The 25,084-nt window shown below is 39.4% G+C and overlaps 2 protein-coding genes and 1 long non-coding RNA gene across 6 annotated transcripts in view; 1 reads left to right on the top strand and 2 right to left on the bottom strand.

The window, feature by feature from the left end:
- Nucleotides 1–25,084, bottom strand: part of LOC149501776 (uncharacterized) — a 423,933-nt gene that overhangs the window by 18,808 nt on the left and 380,041 nt on the right. The window lies entirely within an intron of this gene.
- LOC114246212 (non-lysosomal glucosylceramidase) lies at nucleotides 1,793–15,704 on the top strand. The gene is made up of 16 exons (XM_028178653.2): nucleotides 1,793–2,282; nucleotides 4,458–4,546; nucleotides 5,445–5,625; nucleotides 6,239–6,401; nucleotides 7,297–7,414; nucleotides 7,929–8,201; nucleotides 8,911–9,034; nucleotides 9,557–9,682; nucleotides 10,482–10,592; nucleotides 10,670–10,784; nucleotides 12,775–12,904; nucleotides 13,159–13,282; nucleotides 13,893–14,078; nucleotides 14,149–14,364; nucleotides 14,447–14,676; nucleotides 15,386–15,704. Exons 1-16 carry the CDS (start codon nucleotides 2,131–2,133, stop codon nucleotides 15,565–15,567), a joined length of 2,520 nt encoding a protein of 839 aa, XP_028034454.2. The 5' UTR covers nucleotides 1,793–2,130; the 3' UTR covers nucleotides 15,568–15,704.
- stumps (DBB domain-containing protein stumps) overlaps nucleotides 21,210–25,084 on the bottom strand; it is a 33,041-nt gene continuing 29,166 nt past the window's right edge. For all 4 annotated transcript variants that reach the window (XM_028178626.2, XM_028178624.2, XM_028178625.2 and 1 more), the window contains 5 exons: nucleotides 23,928–24,783; nucleotides 23,055–23,126; nucleotides 22,876–22,973; nucleotides 22,394–22,536; nucleotides 21,210–22,031 (listed from right to left, as the gene is read on the bottom strand). In XM_028178626.2, coding sequence (XP_028034427.2) covers nucleotides 21,854–22,031; nucleotides 22,394–22,536; nucleotides 22,876–22,973; nucleotides 23,055–23,126; nucleotides 23,928–24,783 — 1,347 coding nt within the window. In that variant the 3' untranslated portion in view covers nucleotides 21,210–21,853. The remainder of the gene's footprint in view (nucleotides 22,032–22,393; nucleotides 22,537–22,875; nucleotides 22,974–23,054; nucleotides 23,127–23,927; nucleotides 24,784–25,084) is intronic.

Below are 25,084 nucleotides of genomic sequence, written 5' to 3'. Positions count from 1 at the left end.
GAGTGCACCATCTCGCAGAAGGAGGCGGCGGGGCGCGTGAGAGACGCACAATCCCGCCGCCGTCGAGCGGGGGCCAGGGAGGCGGATCTCGCCCAAGCCCTGGCCCTCTAAGTGTTTCGGGTCCCCCTCACATGTCGGTCTGGGGATCGGCGAGGGGGGCCTAAGAAGACGACGTGCAAGCTGCTCTGCACGCGTTTTACGCAAGAGCATCCGGGTGATGGAAGGCCGGCTATCCTCGACCCACGCTGGTTCTGGCCCAGCGGGGTATTCCGTAGGGTAACCCACTCTAACCGGCGCCATCTAGCTTCGGACAGTCTGCCGACCGAGAGGGCTGGTGGTCGTGGTGTCGACGACCGCCAGTCCGGCGTCCCGAGGGGGAGGGTGATGGGAGAGATGTGCTCCGCACTAAACGCTTCACTTTCCCCCCATTGCCTTGTCATGAGTTCTGTCTCATGCGAGGTTTGGACGTTGGTTGTTGAGCGACAGGAGGTTTTAGTCAGTTCGACTCTGACATACCCCGCCCAGTATGCCCAGAAAAGGGCGGAAGTCCGGCGATTTCCTCCTGACCAAAAAAAAAAATAAAGGTTGAACGCGGTGGTTTTAGGTAATATGGATGGAACTCTCGGTGGCGGGCGGTGCGATGTTAAAATCGAGAGGTTTGGATCATCTTAAATAACTCCTCAGGCTGCCTCAGCACTGGTTGTAAGAGGTATTGTGTCCTGCACGGCTTGCGTTCCGCATTCATCAGTGGCCTTCATGTCATACAAGTGACTGACCTCTTGTCTGGACATTAGTGACGGCTTTCACCTTTTTTTTTTTTTTTTTTTTTTTTTTTTTTTTTTTTTTTTTTTTTTTTTTTTTTTTTTTTTTTTTTTTTTTTTTTGCTTAGATGGGTGGACGAGCTCACAGCCCACCTGATGTTAAGTGGTTACTGGAGCCCATAGACATCCACAACGTAAATGCGCCACCCACCTTGAGATACAAGTTCTAAGGTCTCAAGTATAGTAACGACGGCTGCCCCACCCTTCAAACCGAAACGCATTACCGCTTCACGGCAGAAATAGGCAGGGTGGTGGTACCCACCCGCGCGGACTCACAAGAGGTCCTACCACCAGTAATTACGCAAATTATAATTTTGCGGGTTTCATTTTTATTACACGATGTTATTCCTTCACCGTGGAAGTCAATCGTGAACATTTGTTGAGTACGTATTTCATTTGAAAAATTGGTACCCGCCTGCGGGATTCGAACACCGGTGCATCGCTCAACACGAATGCACCGGACGTCTTATCCGTTAGGCCACGACGACTACAAACCTTGTTATGTGTAAGGTGTCCAGTATTCTTATTCGTCATTTGGAACATTACTTCTTTTACAAATATATACGAATTACTAAAAATATCACTAAATTGCGAAATTAATAAAGTAAAATAACATCACAAAAAAAATGCGCATAGTAATGTCACGCATGCTTCAACCAAGAACCGATTATGCAAGATCGGTTTGCTTAGTCCAACAGTATCCTGAGCATGATCGCAAGCAGGCTGGACTGTATATACATGGGTCGCTGTGGTACCATCTCCCATGGGATGTTACCACAGTAATTCATTGTGATGTAAATATAACTACTAACATTGTCTTATTAACAATTTATATGAGTCATGGTTACTTGAAATAAAAACATTATTATTATTATTATTAGTCACTGTTTAAATTTTTTAAAATCTTATTTTACTATATCAGTACGCATTGTAAAGTAGGTACATATTATGTTCATGATTGTACTCTGAATATTTTTAAAATGTATCACCTATTTCATATAAGTATATCACCTATGTATTTTAGATACTATCTTACGATAGCAGGTTAATGAAAACACTTCAGTGACAAGTTTGTAACCACGTCAGCAATGTCTCTATTAAGTAGTTTATCACTAGGGTATTACATAGCCGATTGCACGTGTCTACATGTTAATCTGAACAGTAATTAGATATCTAATCGTAATACAAATTGGTTTTTGATAGCTACAAATTAACGTAAAAAAATCTGACCTATCAATGATTGTTGTGGATTTGACTTACGCGGATTGTTTTACTGTGTTTATTTTTACACCATAATAGTAACAAAATTATGACTCTTCAGATGGATAGAAAGAACAGTTTAGATCAACCACCTAAATTCGGATTGAAATTGCGGTTGGATCATGAATTTCCGTTGCAGAGCAAACAAGGTCATGGGATACGTCCTTCGCAACTCTTTGATGTGATGCCTTTGACAGCGAGGTAACATACTATTTGCTAATTTATTCATCATTGCCTAAACTGTCAGCTTTTTCTTTAGAATTGATTCATGTTATAGGCCAAATTTTTTACTTACATTTTTTCGGGTTATACAGCCAAGACTAGAAGAAGATTAATTTATTTGACAATAGTAGGTTCAACTATTAAACCGAAGAATTACTAAAAGTATCAATTTAGCCCCTGTTCATTTCAGATACCCTGTTCATATAGGTACAAATAACTTTACTATTGTATTGTTATTGTTTTAGCAAGATACGCATTACAAAGTTATTATTTGCCATGAATTCACGAACTACATTAAAATGTATATTATTTTCACCAAAGATCTATCACTGGAATATAATAATTTGAAAAGCTTATGATGGGCTTTTTTTTCCTACCTAACCTTGAGGAGCTATATCAGCGTTACCCTAGCGTGTAGGTGAGTTCTCGGGACTCAAACCGGAGGTGGGATGTGCTAATGCCATCTTCTGTGTTCTTCTTCGAGCTTACATACTGCCACTTTTTCCGTTTAATCCTTCGATAACATATGAGACCGTTCATTCTATTTTACTATCATCTGTACATCGTAGCCATTAATACCCTTAGCTTATTATCGTATCTAACTACCTCCACCCTCCGACAATTCTTATCTAGAGTATTCGTGTTAGTTGCATGTGTAATCATAAATATAGGCATATCTGGCGAAGTAACCACGTACCTCGGAATGGTCGTTATTTCAATACAATTATATGCATAATATCTATAGATACATTTTTCTTGTTTTGTCCATTAACTCCAGTAATCGTTAACATTAGGTCTACTACTTACATCCGTAGACCGAATGTAAGTATCCGCCATACACCACCATCTTGAGACGGCGCAGCCTGCCCTACTGTTTCTGACGGAGACGCAGATATCTGCTGCGGATGATACCTCGTACCTTAAATACGCCGGCTTCGTATTAGAGCACAACTTCCTGCGTAAAGCCGGGGTGTGTGTACTCGTCCGGGCTGATTTCTGTTGTCGCCGTCTACGAAGCCTCGAACAACGAGACCTATCCCTCTTGTGGCTGCGCGTAGATCACGGGGGTTGTACCTGAAACTACGCGTGCCTGTACATGTCCCACAGCACTGATGCAGGTTCAGCTCTGATTGAGCATGTGCAAGAGGGGACTAACCGCGTGCTTGAGCAGTACCCATCTCGTTAGTCAGAAAATAAGTAAAGTCTAGTGGCTCTGGGATCTTGGACTAGTAGTTATGTTCTGTAATAATAATAAAAGTTCGTTTTGTATAGCTTCCTCAAAAATTACGTTGTAAGATAAACCTGTCTGCCAGCTAGCTAGCTTCGCTTTGATTGCGGGTTCATAAAAGCTATAAGTTTAGTTTTAATATTTTCAATCGCCTCCTTGGTCCTGTCCACAAGCTACGCGACTCTGGCCACAAGTTACGGGAAAGAATTTCAGCCTTGGTTGAAGAATAATTTTTTTCTCCTACCTACGCCGAAAGTTCGGTTTTCCTCCCGCTATACAGGGAAGAAAGTCTAACTTTTCCTCCTGTTGTACAGGGAAGAAACTTTTCCTCCCTGGGTACAAGTGCGCATGCGCGTTAGTGTCTACGTCTGCTCTCACTCACCTAAAATTCTCCGCCATTGCTGTGCTCGGGTAATTTGCAATATTGTGTTTAGTGTAAAAATGAAATAAACAAAATGCAATAAAATTTAATAGTGAAGTATTAAATTAAAGTGTTTTTTATGAGTATGGGGGGGCTCCGCCGGGCTTCGCTCCTGGACCCCGGCTCGGTACTCTACGAACTGTCGGCCTGGTAGGGGAAAAATAATATGTGCACCGCGGGAAAAAAGTAGGACATCTCATCCCGCGTGTTTTTATTATTATTATTTTTTACACGCGGGAGGAAATGTTCTACTTTTCTCCCTTAGTGCACAATGTACCTACTATGGTTTTCGACGTATGTAGGTACTAGTATAGTATGAGTATGTTACGGCACACATAGGTATACAGGAGTGTAGAGAAGGATATCCTGGAGCCGCAATAAAAGGCACAACCAGACGATAATGTCGATTTTCGGAATCAAAATAATTTTTCGTATTAATGCATTCTCTAACACTTTTCACATAATTAATTATTTTATAGTATGTATATTTTTTTATCGATTACAGATATTTCAAATACTGTGTTGGTATGAAGCTAAATAACAGACGTCCAATTATGGATTTTTTGCATAGAGTTTCAGCGCAGAGAATGTACGGTAAGATTATTAATTTTTAATTTCTTTAATCTATTTCTCTTTGTTTTGTAACTACAATTATCGAATTAAAAGATATTTAAACGATTTTAGCAATGTATATAATATTGTGGATCGAATGAAATACTACAAGAACATAAGTTGTCGTCAAATTATTTCGTTTGTGTTGTGGTAGAAGATCATGTGAAAATTTTCTTCCAATAACCTGTATTAATGGGTTTCAACTATGGATGAATGCGGTATATCGAAATCTCATGATAACATTAAAAATATTTAATTAGACATCGTATTATTTATCTATATTATTATATTCATATGTTATGTTATTAGTAGCTCTGATTACGTAAATGAGATTTTGCTTTCTAGTTACTTTAATAAAAAATTTTTTTACATTGTATTCGAATTTGTTTGAGATTCATAAACTCAACTGATCCTTGAATTCTTTGTAATGGTATATATATATATACCTATCAAGGTATAGGCTATTTCATGATGTTGAAGATCAATCATGGGTCAGACAAAAATATTTCTAAGTACAATAGCTATGTACGAAATAACCGATTAAATTTTGTGGATAGGAAATAACGGAATACGGTGACGTCATTAAGAATAAGGCGTTCTATTTTTATCGTGAAATTATATCTTTCTTTGGTGACCATTTGTCTTAATAGTTAGATTTTTATGAGACAGGAAAATCAGATACTACGCGGCTTGTAACTTTCCCCTGACAACGTGTGCGTAGTAATACAGCCGTCACTTTATTGTTTAAAGGCTCTATGTAATAACTGTCATAACGTGGGTAATAAGTTAATCGTACTAATCCAAAATTGTCAATTTAAGAAATAATAAATAATGTCGATATATCTGTAAATTTAAAGCGATGTGGCAATTTATGTTTTAGGATGTCCTATTGGGGGTATAGGTGGAGGTACTATTGGAAGAGGTTTTAAGGGCGAGTTCTGCCGTTTTCAGTTACAGCCTGGTCTATACGAGTATGTTACAGTACCGGAATGTCAGTTTATTGTCAACATTAAAAATGATAAAAACGAAACGTTATACCAAACGGTTCTGTCTACTTACAGGTTCGTATTGTTTTTTTAAAAAGTTCATTACACTGTTTTAGTGAAAATTATAATTAGTTCATATTGAGTTTATTGCCACGGCAACTATCAGAGCACCGATACGGCAACAACTTCCGCTTTCTTTATTACCAAGAGTGAGACTAGTGGAAAGACTTTTGAAATTATCTTGACTTTACCACAGCAATGTGCCGGATAATTTAACTGCAGCATTAGCAATAGAAAGGGCTAACCGTAAACAAGACATTCGTTGCCTAGCTTCCATTTCCAGATTACGAATGCAGAATGCAACTACACCTCTTTTGTTTTTTTAACTATACCGCGTCACTTTGTCGTATAGCCCGTCTCTAATAAAACAATGATTAATCAAACCATAACATCAAAATAATCGCGACCGAAATTTCTAGAAATGCCCGCAATGTAACACAAAAAGCGTGGGTCCCATGGTCTCCTGCTTACATAACATTGTAGTGTAACTTTATTATTTACATTTTATATTAGATTCCATTTAGTATGCAACATATACAAAAATCAATAACTTTCCTCCAATTTGAGGGTAAGAATATGCACTATATTGTAAAATGTAGTTTGCGTTACCAAATCATTTATTTTTCAGTAAGCCCAAGAATGCCCCTGAATCGTGGGAATGGAACTTAAATGGCGCCGATTGTGAATACACGGCTCTATATCCGAGAGCTTGGACAACGTACGATTTATCAAAATACGGAATTAAACTCGTTTGTCGACAAATATCTCCGGTCATACCTCATAATTACGAAGTATGTAACCAAACACCATCTATGTCAATCTTAAAGTAGTCCGACAGTTTTAAAGTATTTATTTTTGAACAGTTTTTCTATTCAGGGCGTGAATACCTGCGTCTTTTTGGAAAGCAGCAATTTTAAAACGTATTTGTTAAATTTAGTACAAACCGATCGCTTCTTTCTATTAATGCGTTGATGTATTTTATAATACAAGGCTCTATCTAGTCTTATGCCTTTTTATAAAAGCGTGCTTTTAATGAGCTGCATTGTTCAAGTGAGAACATAATTATATACTAGATGATGACCATCATGTTGTGTCTTTAAATCAGTAAACATAGTATTATTATTCGCCAATAGATGTCGGGAAGAGTGATAAAGTTGATTATCGATAAAGTTGATTATTGAAAACACGAATAAAACAACATTTTCTGAAAATAAATCGTAGCTAAATCGATTTATCGCCCCCGAAATCCCCTTTAAACTAAATTTTATGAAAATCGTTGGAGCCGTTTTCGAGATTCAGATTATATATACATATATTAATATACAAGAATTGCACACAGCCTACTGAGTTTCTCGTCGGATCTTCTCAGTGGGTCGCGTTTCCGATCCGGTGATAGATTCTGCGAAGCACAGCTCTTGCTAGGGTTCGTGTTAGCAACGTCGTCAGGTTTGAGCCCCGTGAGCTCACCTACTACTTAAGGTTACGCTGAAATAGCCTCTCAAGGCTAGCTTATGTAGCCTCTCAAGGCAAGCATAGGTAGGAAAAAAAGCCCTTGTAGGCAGATGAGCACACGGCCCACATGATGGTGTGTGGTTATCGTCGCCCATTAACTTCAGCAACGCCAGGGGCAGAGCCAAGCCGCTTCCTACTGCTAAGTACTTAGAACATATCTGGAACGAATTGCAGGATAGCAGTCTACCGTGTGCGGTGTTCGCGTTCAGCGCACTGAATGTAAGCAATGAACATAGAAACGTCAGTGTCACACTCACCTGGACTGAAGTACTGAACAAAAGTAAAAACGCAGGTTCGTTTCAGTTTCAAGATGTTCTAACCGCTGATATGTCCTGTCAAATACCACTTGACATTTTTTTTTATTGCTTAGATGGGTGGACGAGCTCACAGCCCACCTGGTGTTAAGTGGTTACTGGAGCCCATAGACATCCACAACGTAAATGCGCCACCCACCTTGAGATATAAGTTTTAAGGTCTCAAGTATAGTTACAACGGCTGCCCCACCCTTCAAACTGAAACGCATTACTGCCTTACGGCAGAAATAGGCAGTGCGGTGGTACCTACCCGCGCGGACTCACAAGAGGTCCTACCACCAGTAAAAAGTGTTCCGCCGCCATCTATTTTATTAAAACTTGCCTGTCTCTGTTTGTCTAAGGTCTATTTGTAAATATCTATTTTGCTTCTCTGTAAAATTATCTACCAACTGAAGCCAAAAAGTTATTCTTGGCACTGACAAAAAAAAAACTATCGTTGAAGTTGTTACCAGCAACAGTATGAGATTTATTTCAAGACCGCTATAATTTCAGAAGTCGGGAGCTACACCCAAACTAAAAGCAGCGGTGTATACCTTAGTCAAAAAATCGGAGAGAGTCCATGTACTTTTACAATAAGTAAAAATAATATTGAAAGCCAAAGTCTCACCGAAGATTACACTTTCTGGAACTCTGCTAAAACATCACACTACGTTTGGGAATGTATTCAGAAACATGGAAAATTATCACCCGATCCTAAAACTGTTCCGACGCCAAGATGTAGTTCTGAGAAAGAAAATAAGCAAAAACAAAATAAAGTCATTTACTGTAAGTCTGTGTTTTATGAACTAATGAAATAAAATATCTCACTTTTTTATTGCAATTGTAAGTCAAGAAGCACGGCTTACTTGATGATGAGTGGTTTGCCTCTGAAGATTTTCTTCGATTTAGTTCGATTACTCTGCTTCAGTGAGTAAAGAGCAAAGAGTTCGCTCTTCTATTAATCAATTGTTACATTAGCTACAGAAAATTTAAACTGGCCCTATGCAATTAGTAATTAGTCTTAAAAGGAAGTAAATTAAACAAAAACAAACCAACTAGGAAATAAGAACATAATTTTGTTTTTATTTTATTTCAATTCGATTAGAAACATGGAGAGCTATTGGAACGAAGTTCCTTATCGTGCGTTGCGAAAGGGGGTTAAACGGAAAAAATTAAGACCAAAAGTTGTAACGACACTTTTTGTTATAGGTGTAAGTCGTGCGGCGTGCGCATGTTTCTCTGTCTGTCTCTCTCTCTGTGTCTCTCATAGAAAGCAAGCCAGTTATTTTAATATTTTAATTAATTAACTATTATTAATTAATTATATATATTTTATTATTATTTATAAAATAAAATTTTATTTTTTATTACAATTGCTTCACTAATAAATCGAAAGGAACTTCGTTCCATCCGTGTGTCCCTGACACCTCTCAAGTTTTTATAATTTCACGATGAAGAGTTTTACGATCGTACCCTCAATGACGAGATTTTTCAGGCGATTCAATAGCGCTTTCTAGTGTTTTATCTCTGGAACCGCAAAGTACGGGCTCAACCGAACTAAGTCTCGTTTGGGATATGCCCACGATAAAATACAGAAAGGACGAAAAGAAACATAAGAGGTAACAAATTGAATACAAATTAAATAGATAAATTAGTGATTCATGTAATATTAATTTAAATATATTGCTTTTTCAACGGTATCATTTGCTTAAATTATAGAGTCGACAGAGGTTATTTCAGTGAATTTGTCAGCTTTACTTCCACGACACTTGGTCCGAGTTACAACAAAAAAAACTTTTCTTTTTCTTAATTTCCACCTAATCCCTGATATCCTCGAGGGTCTCAGCCTGAGGCTTGACTATTATCTGCCTTAGCAATAGCAGTGATTCACTGAATGTACCACAGGATCGGAATTGCGACGCACTGAGAAGATCCGGGGAGACACTCAGTGGGTTGTAAATCTTGCACTAAGCTGTTAAAGTTCATAATCGTGTTTACAGTAAATTTCCATATAATTTTTCATTTCGTAAAACGTGCTAATGTTTAATGTAATAATGCAATTTGGACAATCTTATTACCAAGACGTAGACTGCAGTAAACGGTTGAGTAGTACCTAATAAAAAAAAATATCGGTTGCACAGGTTTTACACAAAATTCTACAGCAGCGATGGAAACGCTGGTTCGAACATAGCTACTTATGCTCTGAATAATTTTACGAATTGGGAGACGCAGTTGAATGTTTGGCAAGATTCGATTTTGAATAATGGGTAAGAACATTAATAAAATTTGAAAAATTAGTGCAAAAAAAAAATCTCGATCACGAAATCATAATTAATAGGCTGTTCGGAAAATAATTTCGTTATTACTTTACAGAGAACTTTAAAGCCGCTCATACTTAAGCCGCCTAATTTTATTTGTGACATTTAATATCTATATATTAATACGTGAAGCAAAAACTTTGTATCCCTTTTTACGAAAATTGCGTGGACGGAGGAGTATGAAATTTTCTACACTTATAGAGAATATAGAGAAGAAGTGCACAATGCTAATATTTTTTTAAAATGCATATTTTAGCAGCATAATGCATAAATGATACATTAAATCAATAAAGAAAACATTACACACACTACATACCATGTATTTGACGCACACACGCATGCATATTAATTATTGATGATTTATTGTCAACTTTTGTTCTTGACGTCTGTGGTCAAAGTGAGAATAGATTAAATATTGTTTTTCTTTATTAATATTTTTTTATAGTGTAGCCTTGGCGAAATTTGTGATTATAGAAGTATAAAATACAATCATAATAGTGTACAAACTTACAATTCCAATTAATTATAGTCGAATTTCGACTACTGCGAGACCTCTAGTAAATATAAAAAAGCTTGAATGATTCTACAATCTAGTATTTAGTTGGTGTCACTTAAAATATGGAAAGTAGCATCATTTTCGGTACATTTTTCTTTTTAGTGTCGAAAATATAAAAAATGCTATTTGATTAAAAAACTAAAATGCGGTATGTATATTACAATTCATAAATATATGTATATAACATTTCAGGAGTATACCGGACTGGTTGAAAAGTGCGTTATTCAACGAACTCTATTACGTAGCAGACGGAGGTACGATATGGCTGGACGTTCATGACGAGTATCCGGATACAGACCCTAGGTATGATATAAATAGGCATGAAAATCAATTGTATTTCAGAAACGTCCCTATGATTTTACAGTATTCTGTTTTTTCAGGAAAGAGTTCGGTTTGTTCGGTTATTTAGAAGGCCACGAATACAGAATGTACAATTCGTATGACGTCCATTTTTACGCATCTTTTGCTTTGGCACAGCTGTGGCCTAATTTACAGGTGAGGTTACAGAATGCTTAGTTGTGTGAACGATCTCATAATTTATCTTGACAACACAACATAATGCCCTTACCCACCTTAGAACACGAGGTCCTTAAACCAATTAATTACGCAAATATATAAGTTTTTGCGGTTCTTATTTTTATTACAAATTGTCATTGTACTTGGAATTTCTTAAGAAAATTGGTACATGCCAGCAAGTTTAAAATATCGGTACAGTTACATCGCTTGAAATAAGCACCTGGCGTTTTATCCTTTAGACTATGAAGATTTTTAAAAGAGATAATTGGGATTTTTTTTATCGTAAAGATCAAACGAGCAACCTGCTTAATATCTCAAGATACTTTTAGTTGCTTCGATGTGTGCCATTTTATATTAATAAATAAAACTTATCACAAACATTCAAATGTCGACAAACATAATCATAGCTGTCTGTGGTGTCTACAAACATTGTAAATAATCAAGACGTTGGAAATTATAAAAATAAATTAGTAAATGCAAGATCGTTACGAAGAAAATGCTACAGTGAGATTATAGAATACGACACTATGCGTCATGATAATCGACTTATCGTTGCCGCCGCTGAGTACTCCCCGAATCCTGATCATGCAGGAGCAAGTCACCGTCGACGCCCTAGACACCTTACGGATCCATCAGAACCAATAACATTTGCATTAGACGCCTTCAGCTCTAACATTAGGAGCAGGCTTAGGGACCCCGGTAACCGTACTCGTCGAACTCGACAAAGAGGTCGACGTGCAACCTAACCCATGCATCAGCCCGCTGAGTTTCTCGCCGGATCTTCTCAGCGGGTCGCGATTCCGATCCGGTAGTAGATTCATTCGCGAAGCAATTGCACTTGAGTTGCTAGGTCTCCTTCAGAGGCGCTCGGGCAGTTGTTAGCAAATCCCACCCCTCCTGGCTGAGCATTTGCTCGCCCACCTGTCCTGGTGAAACTGGATAGGCCTTCGGGCCACCAGTAATCTTTCAATCAAAAAATAAAAAATAAAGAATACGACACAACATATCTATAAATTTTTTTTTCAAGTTTGATTGCTTTCTGAATGAATTTATTTTGCATTGAGGACTCTTGTTTTTTATGTTTACCACTTTAATTGAGGATCACTGCGAACCGGTTTTTTTCACGTCGAGATCATAGCGATCTCGTAATCAACTAACAAACAAAGAAATATATATAAATATAAAAAAATGTGTGTGTGTCCGCTCCGACGCACGACTGGAGTTTACTGGATATAAAAAATTAAACGAAACAATACGAGAAATAGTTCTATATTACGACAACACGATACACTACAGATTATTAACAAATTAACGAGACACAAAACAAACGACTAACAAATATATGAAAATACAATAATGAGAGAAACGCGCGATCAGTACGAGGCTTTGTGGCGGACTGCCGGCGCAGCAGCCCGGCGCGCATTTCGTGTGACATGCGCATAACGCATTTCGTGTGACATGCTAGTACGATTTTGGTCCCCATAATTTTCATACCCCGGGCCTATATATGTAAATCGATTCTAAAGGAGTAAACTCCAATATATATATATATATCGAGGGGTGAAAGCTATTTGGTTTATACAACGCTTGTTGCAATTTTATAAGAGACCGATTTAAAGTTTAAAATTTGGAAAAAATATCATAACAAAAAACTTCTTCAGCTATTTGAATAGAGTAAACTTCATTGAAGTTCAATTAAATACATCGAGTTGTTGATAGTAATACCTAATAAAACGGGTCTTTAATTACAAAGATAAATTACGCGTATTAAGTAAAATGTCGCTTAAACAAAATAACCTTTTCACTCCTCAATATGAAAGCGATTTACTGTACCAGTCCTATACATATAACGTTTGCAAAACTTGAATTAAATAAAATGCTTTGGGACTAAGAATGCGCTTTAAGTGCAGGTCGATTAAACACCCTAATAACATTCGGGAGATATTAAATTTAAAGTTTTGTTATATAGGTCGTGATACAGTATATGTTTCGTGACACTGTTGCAATGGAGACCGAGAAAAGCAGAAAATCGCTCTATGATGGAAAAATAGTGAAATATAAAACAAAAGATTCAATACCTCATGATTTAGGTGATCCAGGTAAAGTTAATGTTTAAATAATAGTTTAAATATTAACTCATGTGTGCTTAGTGCGACTTTTTTAACGCTCTCGATAGCGTATGTAAAAGTTAACTCAACTTTGCATGGAGTTGGAATGTTTGCCTACGTTGGCCGCTAGGGGCGCTGTTCCAACTGCATATTTAGAGCCAACTTTTACGCTATCGAGAATGTTAAAAAACTCGCACTAAGTACACTGGACTGTCTCTAAAGAAACCTTTTGTTTTACCTTCCAGGCGATATGCCCTTTTTTCACATCAATGCTTACAATATTCACGACGTGAGCGATTGGAAAGATCTCAACTTTAAATTCATCCTTCAGGTGATACGCGACTACCATTTGATGACTTTCATGGACACGTAAGAGTTTCGTTATTATGAAGAATTATGTAATTGTACATTGTGCACCAAGGGAGAAAAGTTGGACATTCCCTCCCGCGTGTAAAATTGCCACCCGAACCGAAGGCGAGGGTGGCAAACACGCAGGATGAGATGTCCTACTTTTTTCCCGCGTTGCACATACTATTTTATTAACAATTTAACTGTTTTTTAATTTTAAAATAAACTACTAATAATTGAATAAGAACTGTCTGATGAACTCATCTTTGTTTAATACTTCACTATTAAATTTTATTGCCTTTTGTTTATTTTACTTTTACACTAAACACAATATTGCAAATTACCCGAGCACAACAATGACGGAGAATTTTAGGTGCGTGAGAGCAGACATAGACACTAACGCGCATGCGCACTTGTCAGTACCCAGGGAGTAAAACAGACTTTCTTCCCTGTACAGCGGGACGAAAACCGAATTTTTGGCGTCGGTAGGAGAAAATTTATTTTTACTCTAAAACTTATAAAAGATGATAGTAACTAATGTATATCATATTACAGTATCGGTATTGTAGCATAGATCACTTGAGAAGAAGACTATTCGATTGCATATATGCGTTACTCGCTTCACGTACAGGAGTGAAGAGAAAACCGGATCATCTGCCGCTGTGTGGCCGAGCAAACGTTATCTCGCCGACATGTACCCCGCCTGCGTCACTCTGCTGCGCCGCGCCGCCGCCTGGGACCGCGACGGCGACGGACTCATCGAGAACGACGGCACTCCCGACCAGACCTACGACATATGGGTGATGACGGGACCCAGGTGAGGGCCGCATCGAGTTGTACAGTATGACGTCACGCGAACCCTATTCATGCATTTAGTTTGACTGCAGCGCGTATTGCGGCGGACTTTGGGTGGCGTCTGTGAAGGCGGTGCACACGATGGCGAATATCCTCGGTCACGAGGACGACGAGCGAGAATTTGGTGAATGGCTGCAGAGAGCGCAGCGTGCCTACCAAGACAAGCTCTGGGCGGGTACACACTACCGCTTCGACACCAAGCCTTGTAACGAGAATGTAATCATGGCGGATCAGTTGGCGGGTCACTGGTACAACGTATTTCTATTAACATAGCTCTTTTAATAATTTACACTTTTATTTTTAACCTAGAAAATATCCATTGCATTCAAGGTTCCTTCGTGCTTCAGGACTGAATGAGTCCGTATTTCCAGAAGAAAATGTACAAAAAGCACTGAAAACGATCTATGAGAATAATGTGTTGCATTTCAAGAATGGGACCATGGGAGCTGTCAACGGTTTTGTAAGAGAAGGCAAAGGTCATATTGAAACGCGAACTATGCACAGCGAAGAAATATGGGTCGGCACGACGTACGGTGTCTCTGCGCTAATGATTTTTGAAGGTGAGATTTTTAATTAGTAAACACCACCGCACGGGTAGGTGCCACCACCCCGCCTATTTCTGCCGTGAAGCAGTAATGCGTTTCGGTTTGAAGGGTGGGGTAGCCGTTGTAACTATACTGTGACCTTAGAACTTATATCTCAAGGTGTGTGGCGCATTTACGTTGTAGATGTATATGGGCTCCAGTAACCACTTAACACCAGGTGGGCTGTGAGCTCGTCTACCCATCTAAGAAATAAATAAAAAAATCGGTTGTCTGTGAAGTCGGTTTACTGACGATAGTTGAACGTGACAACGTCATAAGAAAATACTGATGGAATGGTTTCATTTTTCAGTTATCGCAATTATCGTTGCTATAAACAATTGACACACATTCACTTTTCACTGAACTTCATACTTGGCGAAAACATGTAAATGTATTATTGTATAGCAGCTGTCCACGCGGATGCATCGCTCACTCAAGTAGGAGAGAGACAGATGTCGAACGCTGCCGAACGCGGAGGCCGATTGTGCCTCTTTGTCGCTCGTTGCGCGCTCTCGCTTGCACTTCAAGCCTTAAATGGAACGCCTCAATGAGTCATGTTTTTTCGTGCGTGCAGCCGGCTCCATCGAATTATAAGACGTAGTCACGTCAAAAATAAATTTAAAAAAAACGCATTAAAAGATTGGGGCTTATTATCGAACCTCATGTCTATTTATAACTGGCATAGGTATGCATAAGGAGGCGTTCGCGACGGCGGGTGGTCTGTACCACACTCTGACGCAGATGGGTCTGTCGTTCGAGACCCCGGAGGCGCTGTACGAGAACGGCAACCACCGCTCCATCGCGTACATGCGCCCGCTGGCGGTCTGGGCGCTGCACCAGGCGCTGCTGGCGCGTCCCGTTCCGTAATCGCTGCCGAGGAAACCTATATTCATATTATTTCTTTCTTCGTTTGTATGGATATTGACATTTCGAAAAAAAAACCACATTGTTTTATTGTTAATACTGAAGTTCATAAGCAATTAATAAAAAAAATATTAAAGAAATTTACTTGACAAACAGAGGAGATAATATATTACATTATTTTAGCGAAACTTTAACCGTTTCCGCAGCGCACGCAGCGGAAGCTCTCAAAAAGGAAAAAGACCCGATTTTGAAACATTCTTTATTGGTGCTCCGTTTGTATTGGTCTTAGCGTGATTTTATATAGCCTAAAGCCTTCCTCAATAAATGGGCTATCTATCTGAAAGAATTTTTCTAATCGGACCAGTAGTTCCTGAGATTAGCGCGTTCAAATAAACAAATAAACTCTTCAGCTTTATAATCTATCTCTATCTACCTTATATCTATATAATATATAAAAATGAATTGCTGATCGTTAGTCTCGCTAAAACTCGAGAACGGCTGGACCTCTTTGGCTAATTTTGGTCTTTAATTATTTCTGGAAGCCCAGAGAAGGTTTAAAAGGTAAATAAATATGAAAATGCTCGCAATTAAATAAAAATAATAATTTTTTTGAAGTTATACTTCTTTACGCGCGTTATGAAAAATTGATGAGAGTGAAATTTTACGATGCGCGCGCACCGTGACACAAAATTAACAGAATGAAGTTGCCCACTAAATCGCTCATTACAATACGACCGACGTAACTTGGCGAGTCTGAATATAGCCGCAGGTGAACTTTCCGAACCGTACCGAGAATTACCGAATTTATACGATGTCCAATATGCATGTTTGAGGATGTTGTTTAATCGATGTTTTTCAAATTGATTAAAATTTAAATAAAAAAAAAGAAATAAATTTAATAAAAATAAAGTATAACTTCTTACGCGCGTACATGAGTACACGCACCCTTTTCTTTTCCTTTGATGTGTCCCCCGTCGGACGGATTCCTTTTGTTTTAAGTTTATTTTATAGAAAAGTTTAAGTCTTTTATTTATTATTTAACGACAATTAATTTTTAATTAAACGACAATTACAAGTCTATGACGAAGTGAATGATGCGATTTCGTGTGTGGTTCATTGGTTCCGTATCAATAACCTATTATTGAATAGTAAGAAAACTAAATGTATTAAATTTACTTTAAAATGTATTAAACCATCTTTAAATGTGAGACAAGTGGATAGTGATGTAATTGTTTCTGAGGAATCATTGGAGCTTGTTGAGTCAACCGTATTTATGGTATAACAGTGGACTCCAAACTGCAGTGGGGACCTCATATTCATAAATTGGCGAGTAAGCTCAGCTCTGCAGCATACGCAGTAAAAAAAATTAGAATGTTAACAAACGCGGACACGGCTCGTTTAGTTTACTTTAATTACTTCCACAGTGTCATGTCCTATGGCATTTTGCTATGGGGCAATGCGGCCGATGTAGAAATGATATTTATACTGCAGAAAAGAGCTATACGTGCTATTTATAACATGCACTCAAGGGAATCCCTGAGGGAGAAATTTAAAGAAATTAAAGTTCTCACTATGCCATCCCAGTACATTTTTGAAAATTTGATGTATGTTCGTAAACATATTGAGGAGTTTCCTAAACAGTCGGACATACATAATAGAAATACTAGGAACAAACACAAGCTTGTTGTGCCGATGAGTAGGTTACATAAGATACGAAATTCATTCGGGTGTTTGTCTGTGCGCCTGTACAACAAAATCCCACAAGATGTTCAGAACCTACATATACATAGGTTTAAGAAAACTATTAAAGAACATCTGTGCAATAAAGCTTACTATAAAGTCAATGATTATCTAGAAGATTGCACAAGGTGGGAATGAGTTGCTCGCTCCAGGCATTTCAATATTGTAGTAATTGTTACGTTATAATACTCATTGTAAAAAATTCATATTTTAAAAAAAAACTAATAATAAAAAATAAATAAATAATAATTTCATATGTAAAAAAACGGAGAACGGGGAGAACGGAAACCACATCTGATCCGGCCCAACTGTCAACCTGACCTGCACGCGCCGGATGGCGACGGCATGGCGTATACCGTGTCGTGGTGCTCCCTGCTGGATAACGGACGAGGCTCTGGCGACCGAGCATTGGCGGTATAACCATACACCTGACCGGGCAACCAGTCGGAAGAGGTTACAGTGACCTTGGGGTCCAAATAACCCCTAAAATATCTGGTGCAGAAGGCAAGGGGAAACCACTGCACTATTTTCCCAAGAAAACTGTATGAATATTATGTCCGCAAGTTGTGTTAGTATGTCATGCGATCCGACTGACCCTCGGCGCCATCGCAAACCCAGGATGCATGGTGGGAAATATGCGACTGGGCACTGTGCTGTAGACTACCAGGCGGACAGTGAAACTAGGACTACTGGTAGCATTGTACTGCCAAACCTGAGGAAACCCAAAAGCAAGCGAAGTATAAGAATTGGAACTTGGAATGTAAAAGGACTGGTAACACAACCAGGCAAACTCGATATAATAGAAAGTGAGATGCAAAGTCGAAATATTGATATCCTAGGTCTCAGTGAAGTTCATTGGAAGGGAAGTGGTCATTTTGTCACTGAGAATGGTAATACTGTTTACTACTCGGGCTCGAATGAGAAAAGCGAGAATGGAGTAGCTTTTATAGTACCCAAGCGCTGGCAGGGAGCAGTAAGGGGATACCAGGGACCCTCTGACAGAATGATGCTTTTGAAATTGGACACCAGACCAGTGACCCTGAATATTATACAGGTGTACGCTCCAACTTTTGCAGCTTCTGAAGACGAAATCGAGCACTTTTACTCAGACTTGAGAGAACTATTGCGAGCCATACCATCCCAGGAGATAGTTGTTATAAAAGGAGACCTAAATGCTAAAGTCGGCAAAACGAGAAATGACCCTTTGAATGGCACCATCGTTGGTAACTATGGTCTAGGTAAACGTAATGACCGTGGCGAGATGCTAATGCACTTTTGTATTGAGAGCCAAATGTCCATTATGAATACTTGGTTTCAGCACCACCCTAGAAGGCTTTACACATGGACAGCGCCGGGTCGAAAATACAAGAATCAGATAGATTACGTATTAATAAAATCTAGATGGAGATCATGCATCACCAATTCCAAAACCCTGCCTGGTGCCGACTGCGGTAGCGACCATGAACTTCTCATTGCTGATATCAAGCTTCGCTTAAGGAGCATTAAAAAACGCGTTAATAAACCTACGTCCTTGAATGGGCCCGCGTTACAACAATTTGAAGAGAAGAAAGAGAAGACCAGAACTCCGGTCCCTAGAGCTTGACCCATTTGATTCAAGTGACATTGACTGGGTGAGAACTAAAGACGTTATTCTCACAACTGCTAAAGAAGTTAGCGCACAGTTTAAAGGTGTCCGTCATAAAAAGAATTGGATCAGTGATAGTGCTTGGGACTTGATTGAGAAGAGGAAAACTGCAAAAAGCGAAGGTTCTGTAACGGCTTACAACAAGCTACATAAAGAGGTGCAAACTGCTTTAATATGGGACAGGGACAAACAAATTTCTGGTATCTGTGAGGCAATAGAACAACACGCTGTGAAGGTACAAACCAAAGATCTCTTCGATAAGGTAAAGCTGTTAACGAAGCCACCAAAACCAAAATCGTGGGTAGTTGACGACAAGCAGGGTAACCCTCTCTCCGACCTCAGTCAGGTTTTAAACAGATGGCAAGAGTACTGCTACGAGCTTTACAGTGAAAACATGCATAGAGAGGTCGAAAGGTCGTGGGATGATTACGAAGCTGAACCCAACATACTACGCAGTGAAGTGGAGGACGCCATCAAGAAGCTCAAACACAAGGCAGTGGGTCCTGATGGCATATCAGCTGCCATGATCAAACATCTAGGTCCTGAAGGTGCCGAAACACTCTACCAGATTTGTAACAAGATTTGGTACACTGGTACTTGGCCTCAGGACTGGGCACAATCAGCTGTCATCCCCCTACACAAAAAGGGCTCGACAAAGAAATGTGAACATTACCGCACTATTTCCCTCATGCCCCACGCTAGTAAGATCATGCTCCAGATTTTGAACAAGAGATTGGCCGCCTACATAGATAGACAGATTCCTCCGGAACAGTCAGGATTTGTGCAAGGAAAAGGAACACGAGAACAGATACTGAATGTACGTCTACTCATTGAAAAATGTCGCGAATTCAATAAACCTCTTGTGATGTGCTTCATAGAATATGCCAAAGCATTTGACTGCGTAAAATGGAATTTCATGTTCAGGATGATGTCGGAAATGGGCGTGCCATCACACCTTATCTTCCTTGTCCAGAGGCTGTACCTTCACGGGTCGAGCTTTGTGAAATTGGATGAATCACAATCTGAAACATTCCATACAGAACGAGGGGTCCGTCAGGGATGCATACTTTCTCCGAAGCTGTTTAACCTCTACGGCGAGTAATTTTGAGGAAGGCGCTTGATGGCTGGAACGGCGGCGTTACGGTGGGCGGTACGAAGATCACGAACCTAAGATATGCCGATGATACAACAATCCTTGCAGCCAGCAAGACCGAGATGGCTGCGATCTTGGAGCGAATAGCGAGAGTGAGCCTTGAATTTGGCCTGCACATAAACCGCTCTAAGACCAAAGTGATGACGGTGGACAGAGCTCAAGTTTTAAGTCCATCAAATGCACTCAAGGATTATGAGAAAGTGGAGGAATTTATATACTTGGGGTCGCTGATCTCTAACCGTGGTAACTGCGAGAAAGAAATCGGACGCCGTATCGGGATGGCTAAAAGTGCCATGACTAGCCTCGATAAAATCTGGAAAGACCGTAATATTCGCCGAGTAACTAAGATGCGTCTGGTTCGTACGTTGGTCTTCTCTATCTTCCTGTACGGGGTGGAGACTTGGTGTCTCAGGAAAAAGGAACGCAAAAAGATTGAGGCGTTTGAAATGTATTGCTGGAGAAAGCTGCTACGCATTCCTTGGACAGCTATGAGAACCAATGTCTCCATCCTCGAAGAGTTGAAGGTCACCAAGCGCCTGCTGACTATGTGCCAGGAAAGGATCCGGAGTTTCTTTGGGCACATAATGCGATCCTCATTGCACAGCCTGGAGAAACTCACAATTCTCGGACAGATGGAGGGGAAGCGCGCTAGAGGAAGAGCGCCAGCTAGATGGGTTGACCAACTCAAGGAGGTGACTGGAGGCCAGATATGGGGAGCGGTACATATGGCGCAGAACCGGACCGAGTGGAGAAGATTGACATACAGTCACGATCCTCAGCATTGAGGGAACGACCAGAAAGAAGATGTAAAAAAAAAAGACATGCCCGCTGAGTTTCTTGCCAATTCTTCTCAGGACGGAGGCTAGTTCTAGTGAATTGGCGGTAGTTTTTTTGACGTTCAACAAGTATGTAATTTCATTTATGTTGAATAAAATTTTTTTATTTGATTTGATTTGATTTATCGATTGAGGCACTACGAAGTCTGCCGCGTCAGCTAGTATTAGTATAGATTTGGGTTCTTTGTAGTGTCTTGATTTATTTTTCACTGTATTGTTTTTTCACAATGGAGTTGAGTAATTGTGTCGAGCGTAAATAAAACCAGGCCTAAATAGCTAAATTTCTATTTTATTAAAAATAACTTAAAATTAACATAAATGCAAGAAATATAATTCTTGATACAAATTTCACTTAATGTATAATTCTTCGACCTCGAAACTAAATGCATTTTATTTCACGCACAGAATTACAATGTATACATTTGTGCCATATTATTGTAGTTATATATATTGTAAAACTACTACTTATTACTACTATAAAATATTCCGAAATATTAAAAATAAATAGACGATTAAATATACTGAAAATATTTACATATTATTTACAAGGATAAAATGTCAGTCTTCTATTACTTACATACGGAAATATAAATTCCTATTTTATTAAAAAAAATCAATAGCAACGCTTTTTTTTATTTTCGTTTCATTCACGACCAGGTATCTGTATTAAAATTCGTTGGGATTTACTAGTATGTATTAAAGCTACAAAATATTATCAAACAATCAAATTAATGCACAAATTTCATAAGTTTGTTATAGTCTGTGGAACGTCAAATTATTTGCATACTCTATGTTATAATTCAGTACTTTTTTTTTACTTCAGCTAGGTAGCCTTAGGTGGCTATGCCAGCGTAACCGAACGAGTAGATGAGCTCACGGGGCTCTAAACTGAGGAATTCAGTGCGTCATTTGATATTATGTATGTGTCACGGAAATATTCATATACATGTGAGCGCCGTCGCGGTCGTCGCATCTCGAGTGTGGCGACCGGTCCTTTGATCCGAAACTCAAACGTAAATGCGTGTCCATGTCGGAGTCCAGGGTTTCTCGGGAAGCTGAAGTCTCTCGTTCCACTATAGTCGCCATGTGGCCCCTGAAAGCGATCGGTCGGTATGTTAGAAATTTAAATATTTTAAAGCAACAATTATTTTATTTTAGGACTAGTGAAACCCGGTTTTGTTTCGAGAAACGTTATTGATGTCTTACGATTAAGCAATTCTCGGAACCAGAAACATGATGATATGAACATCGCCACCTAAGCCTGTCATGAAACATACGGTCGATTTCACGTGTTTGATTCTTTATTATAGAATTTAATTCTTATAGAAGTAGATTGTGAACAAATTTTCGTTGCGGAATAATCGGACAAAAGGAAGCTTTATAGCTTCGACTAGACCTTGCGTTTGTTGTCATCTTGCTACGTAATCTTCTCAGCTTCATTAAAGGAAACCTTACCTTAAACCATCGGTTTTTGGGTGACCGAATGTGGTGAATTGGGGACATCCATTGAGCGGTCGCGGTGGTGGTGGGATCAGGTAGTCATCCATTCTGTTCTCGCTGTCGCAAGCTGAATGCATTGTGAGCGTACTCGATGAAATCTAAAAAAAACATTATATAAGTAAACATTTGCCTGTAACCTCTCCCGGGCTGTTTTAGACGTTTGGGTGAGAATGCAAGGGAGTAATTTATTAATAGGCTACATCATATACCTTGGGACCTTATAGCAGATAAAATAAAAATATTTGCATTTTAATTTCTAGAAAACTAATTCGGTTTCACGTGGGAAATGATTGATGGCTCTCACTAACGTTCCGCCGCACCCTTGGCCCTTGTTAATGTATTGACAATGTACTTAAGTAGCCCCGCCAAGGTGAAACCAAGAAAATATATCTGACCTACATTCTTTTAGCTACGCTGAAACAATCGATAAAACTCACGATCGATCTGGCTTTGTCGTCCATTTCAGATTGGACGCTGTTCGTTTCGGCGGCACTGCCCCCGCTAACTGTGCTCAGACGGCCCGATGAAGAAGAACCTAGAAACACGTTCGCTTATAAGCAATTGCGTTTTTATTATAACTAAGTGTCTGATGATTTTTCGATTTCAGTTCACTTACTGTCGCTCAAGCTACTGTTCGGCCTCGTATTGCCATTTCGTTTTTCAATAGTACCGGTGTTGCTCTCGTGATCTGCAAATGAACAATAAGTCTGAGGTTTCGTGGTCTAAAGGATGAGACGTCCGGTGTACGTGTTTCAATGCGACCATGTCGGAATTCAAACCCGCAGGCCGGTACCAATTTACCAAATAAAATACGCACTTGACTCCCACGATGACTTTCACGATAAAGGAATAGCATTGTGTAATCAAAATCAAATCCGCGGATACCTTTTTTTGCGTAATTACATACAGTTTAGATATAGTCAATTCTCAAGGAGGGTGGCAACTTTTAAGCTGTGTTGTCCATGGGCTCCGGTAACCACTTAGCTTAAAATGGGCCGTCAGAACTTCCAACTATCTGGTCAGTAAATTAAAAAAGGGATATGTTTTTCCCTACCCATTCGCTGGTAGCCTAAGGGGCTATTCCAGCTACACCCGGACGGGTAGGTGAGCTCACGGGCCCAACCTAAGAGAAATTGCTAACAAAAGTCCTAGAAAGAGCAGTACTTCGCAGAATCTACCTCCGTATCGGAATCGCGACCCACTGAGAAGATCCGGGGAGAAACTCAGTGGGCTGTGTCTACTGTCTATGGGTTAGATCGATCTCTTCGAGAGTTCGACGAGGACGGTGACCGGTGCTTGAGGGTCATAAAAGCACCGAGAGTGAATCCGGTGGATCTGGCTAGACATGTTTCGGGCGACGATGGCTTTGCGTTGCCCCGTCGCGGTGCAATACGTAAATGAACTTCTTTCTACTGAACCTCTACGTGTACGCGTATTTTCATTAATTACTTCACTAGTACCGCGGCGGATATATTTGAGTTTGACTTACGTTTGTTCTTGTTTTTGGAGAACATTTTCTTGACTCTTTCAAAAGGCGTCGGTCTTTTCATGTTTTCTTTAATCCTGTGTTGAATTTTATCATATTCTTCCCGCATCTTGTTCAGCTGTTCCTGTTTTTCTTTCAGCGACTGTTGAGTTTCGTTTCTGTTTTTCCATTCCATCACCAGTTTTTCTACTTCGGAAATGGTGAAAACGTTATTTTTGAAGTCATTTATTATTTCCGCTAATTCCTCTTGGCCGGTCAAAGGGCTGTTTTCTTTACTCGTTTTAATACTACCACTGCTCCTTATATCTTTGGTACTTAAATTTATCTGACTAATATCACTAGTTGGCGTTTCAATGTTGAATGATTTGGATTCTTCCGTGGGTGAGTACAAGAACACTTCTGGTTGTTGCGGCATGAGACGGGAACTATTCATATACAAGTTATTTGGTCTAAATTTCGGGCTTTCGACTTTGATGTTTGATGGCTGGAAGAGGTAATCGTTTTCAATAGCTTGTTGGATCCTGTCCGCTGTGTCGTCGTGACACGGCAATTCGTTTTGGTACAGTTGTTGTTCTTTGACTTTTGGAAGTTTGAACGACGCACTAGATTGCTTTTCGGATTCATCGGAGTTATCAGAAATTTCTTCTAAATTTTGCGTGCACGTTTCGCTGAAGGGATCCGGGGGAGACACTATGACATCTTGTTCAGGATCTTCGCAGATAGGCGAGTCCACAGTATCACATGTCTCAATAATTCGAAGGTCCTCTTCTTTTGATTCTAATTCTTCTGTTTTATCTTGTTTTTCGTTGTCGGACATATTTTTAAGATAATAGTACATGTTGGAGAATTCGCTTATTTTCTGAAAAGAAACAAATAATTCACTTGTATAATGTTTATTAATATAAACTATATATATTCTGATTGTAACAATACAGAAAAAAATAATTATTTTTTAAATGTTCCATGGGGAGTGCTCTGAGGAATTGTTCGAGATGATACCGGCATCTCGTTTTTACCATCGCACCGCCCGCCACCGGAGTAGAGTTCATCCATACTACCTGGAGCCACTGCGGTCATCCACAGTGCGTTTCCAGAGGTCTTTTTTGCCACGTACCATCCGGCTATGGAATGAGCTCCCCTCCACGGTGTTTCCCGAGCGC

The sequence above is a fragment of the Bombyx mandarina genome, chromosome 12 (genome assembly GCF_030267445.1).
Source record: "Bombyx mandarina strain Sakado chromosome 12, ASM3026744v2".
NCBI classification, from domain to species: domain Eukaryota; kingdom Metazoa; phylum Arthropoda; class Insecta; order Lepidoptera; family Bombycidae; genus Bombyx; species Bombyx mandarina.
This window is presented reverse-complemented; position numbering and strand designations above follow the sequence as displayed.

Bases quoted from the DNA above. Each gene is read 5' to 3' on its own strand.
- LOC114246212 (XM_028178653.2), top strand. From the start codon at position 2,131: ATGACTCTTCAGATGGATAGAAAGAACAGTTTAGATCAACCACCTAAA. The intron at 9,035-9,556 runs GTAACAAATTGA...TCGGTTGCACAG, and splicing joins GACGAAAAGAAACATAAGAG to GTTTTACACAAAATTCTACA. The intron at 13,283-13,892 runs GTAAGAGTTTCG...CTTCACGTACAG, and splicing joins TTGATGACTTTCATGGACAC to GAGTGAAGAGAAAACCGGAT.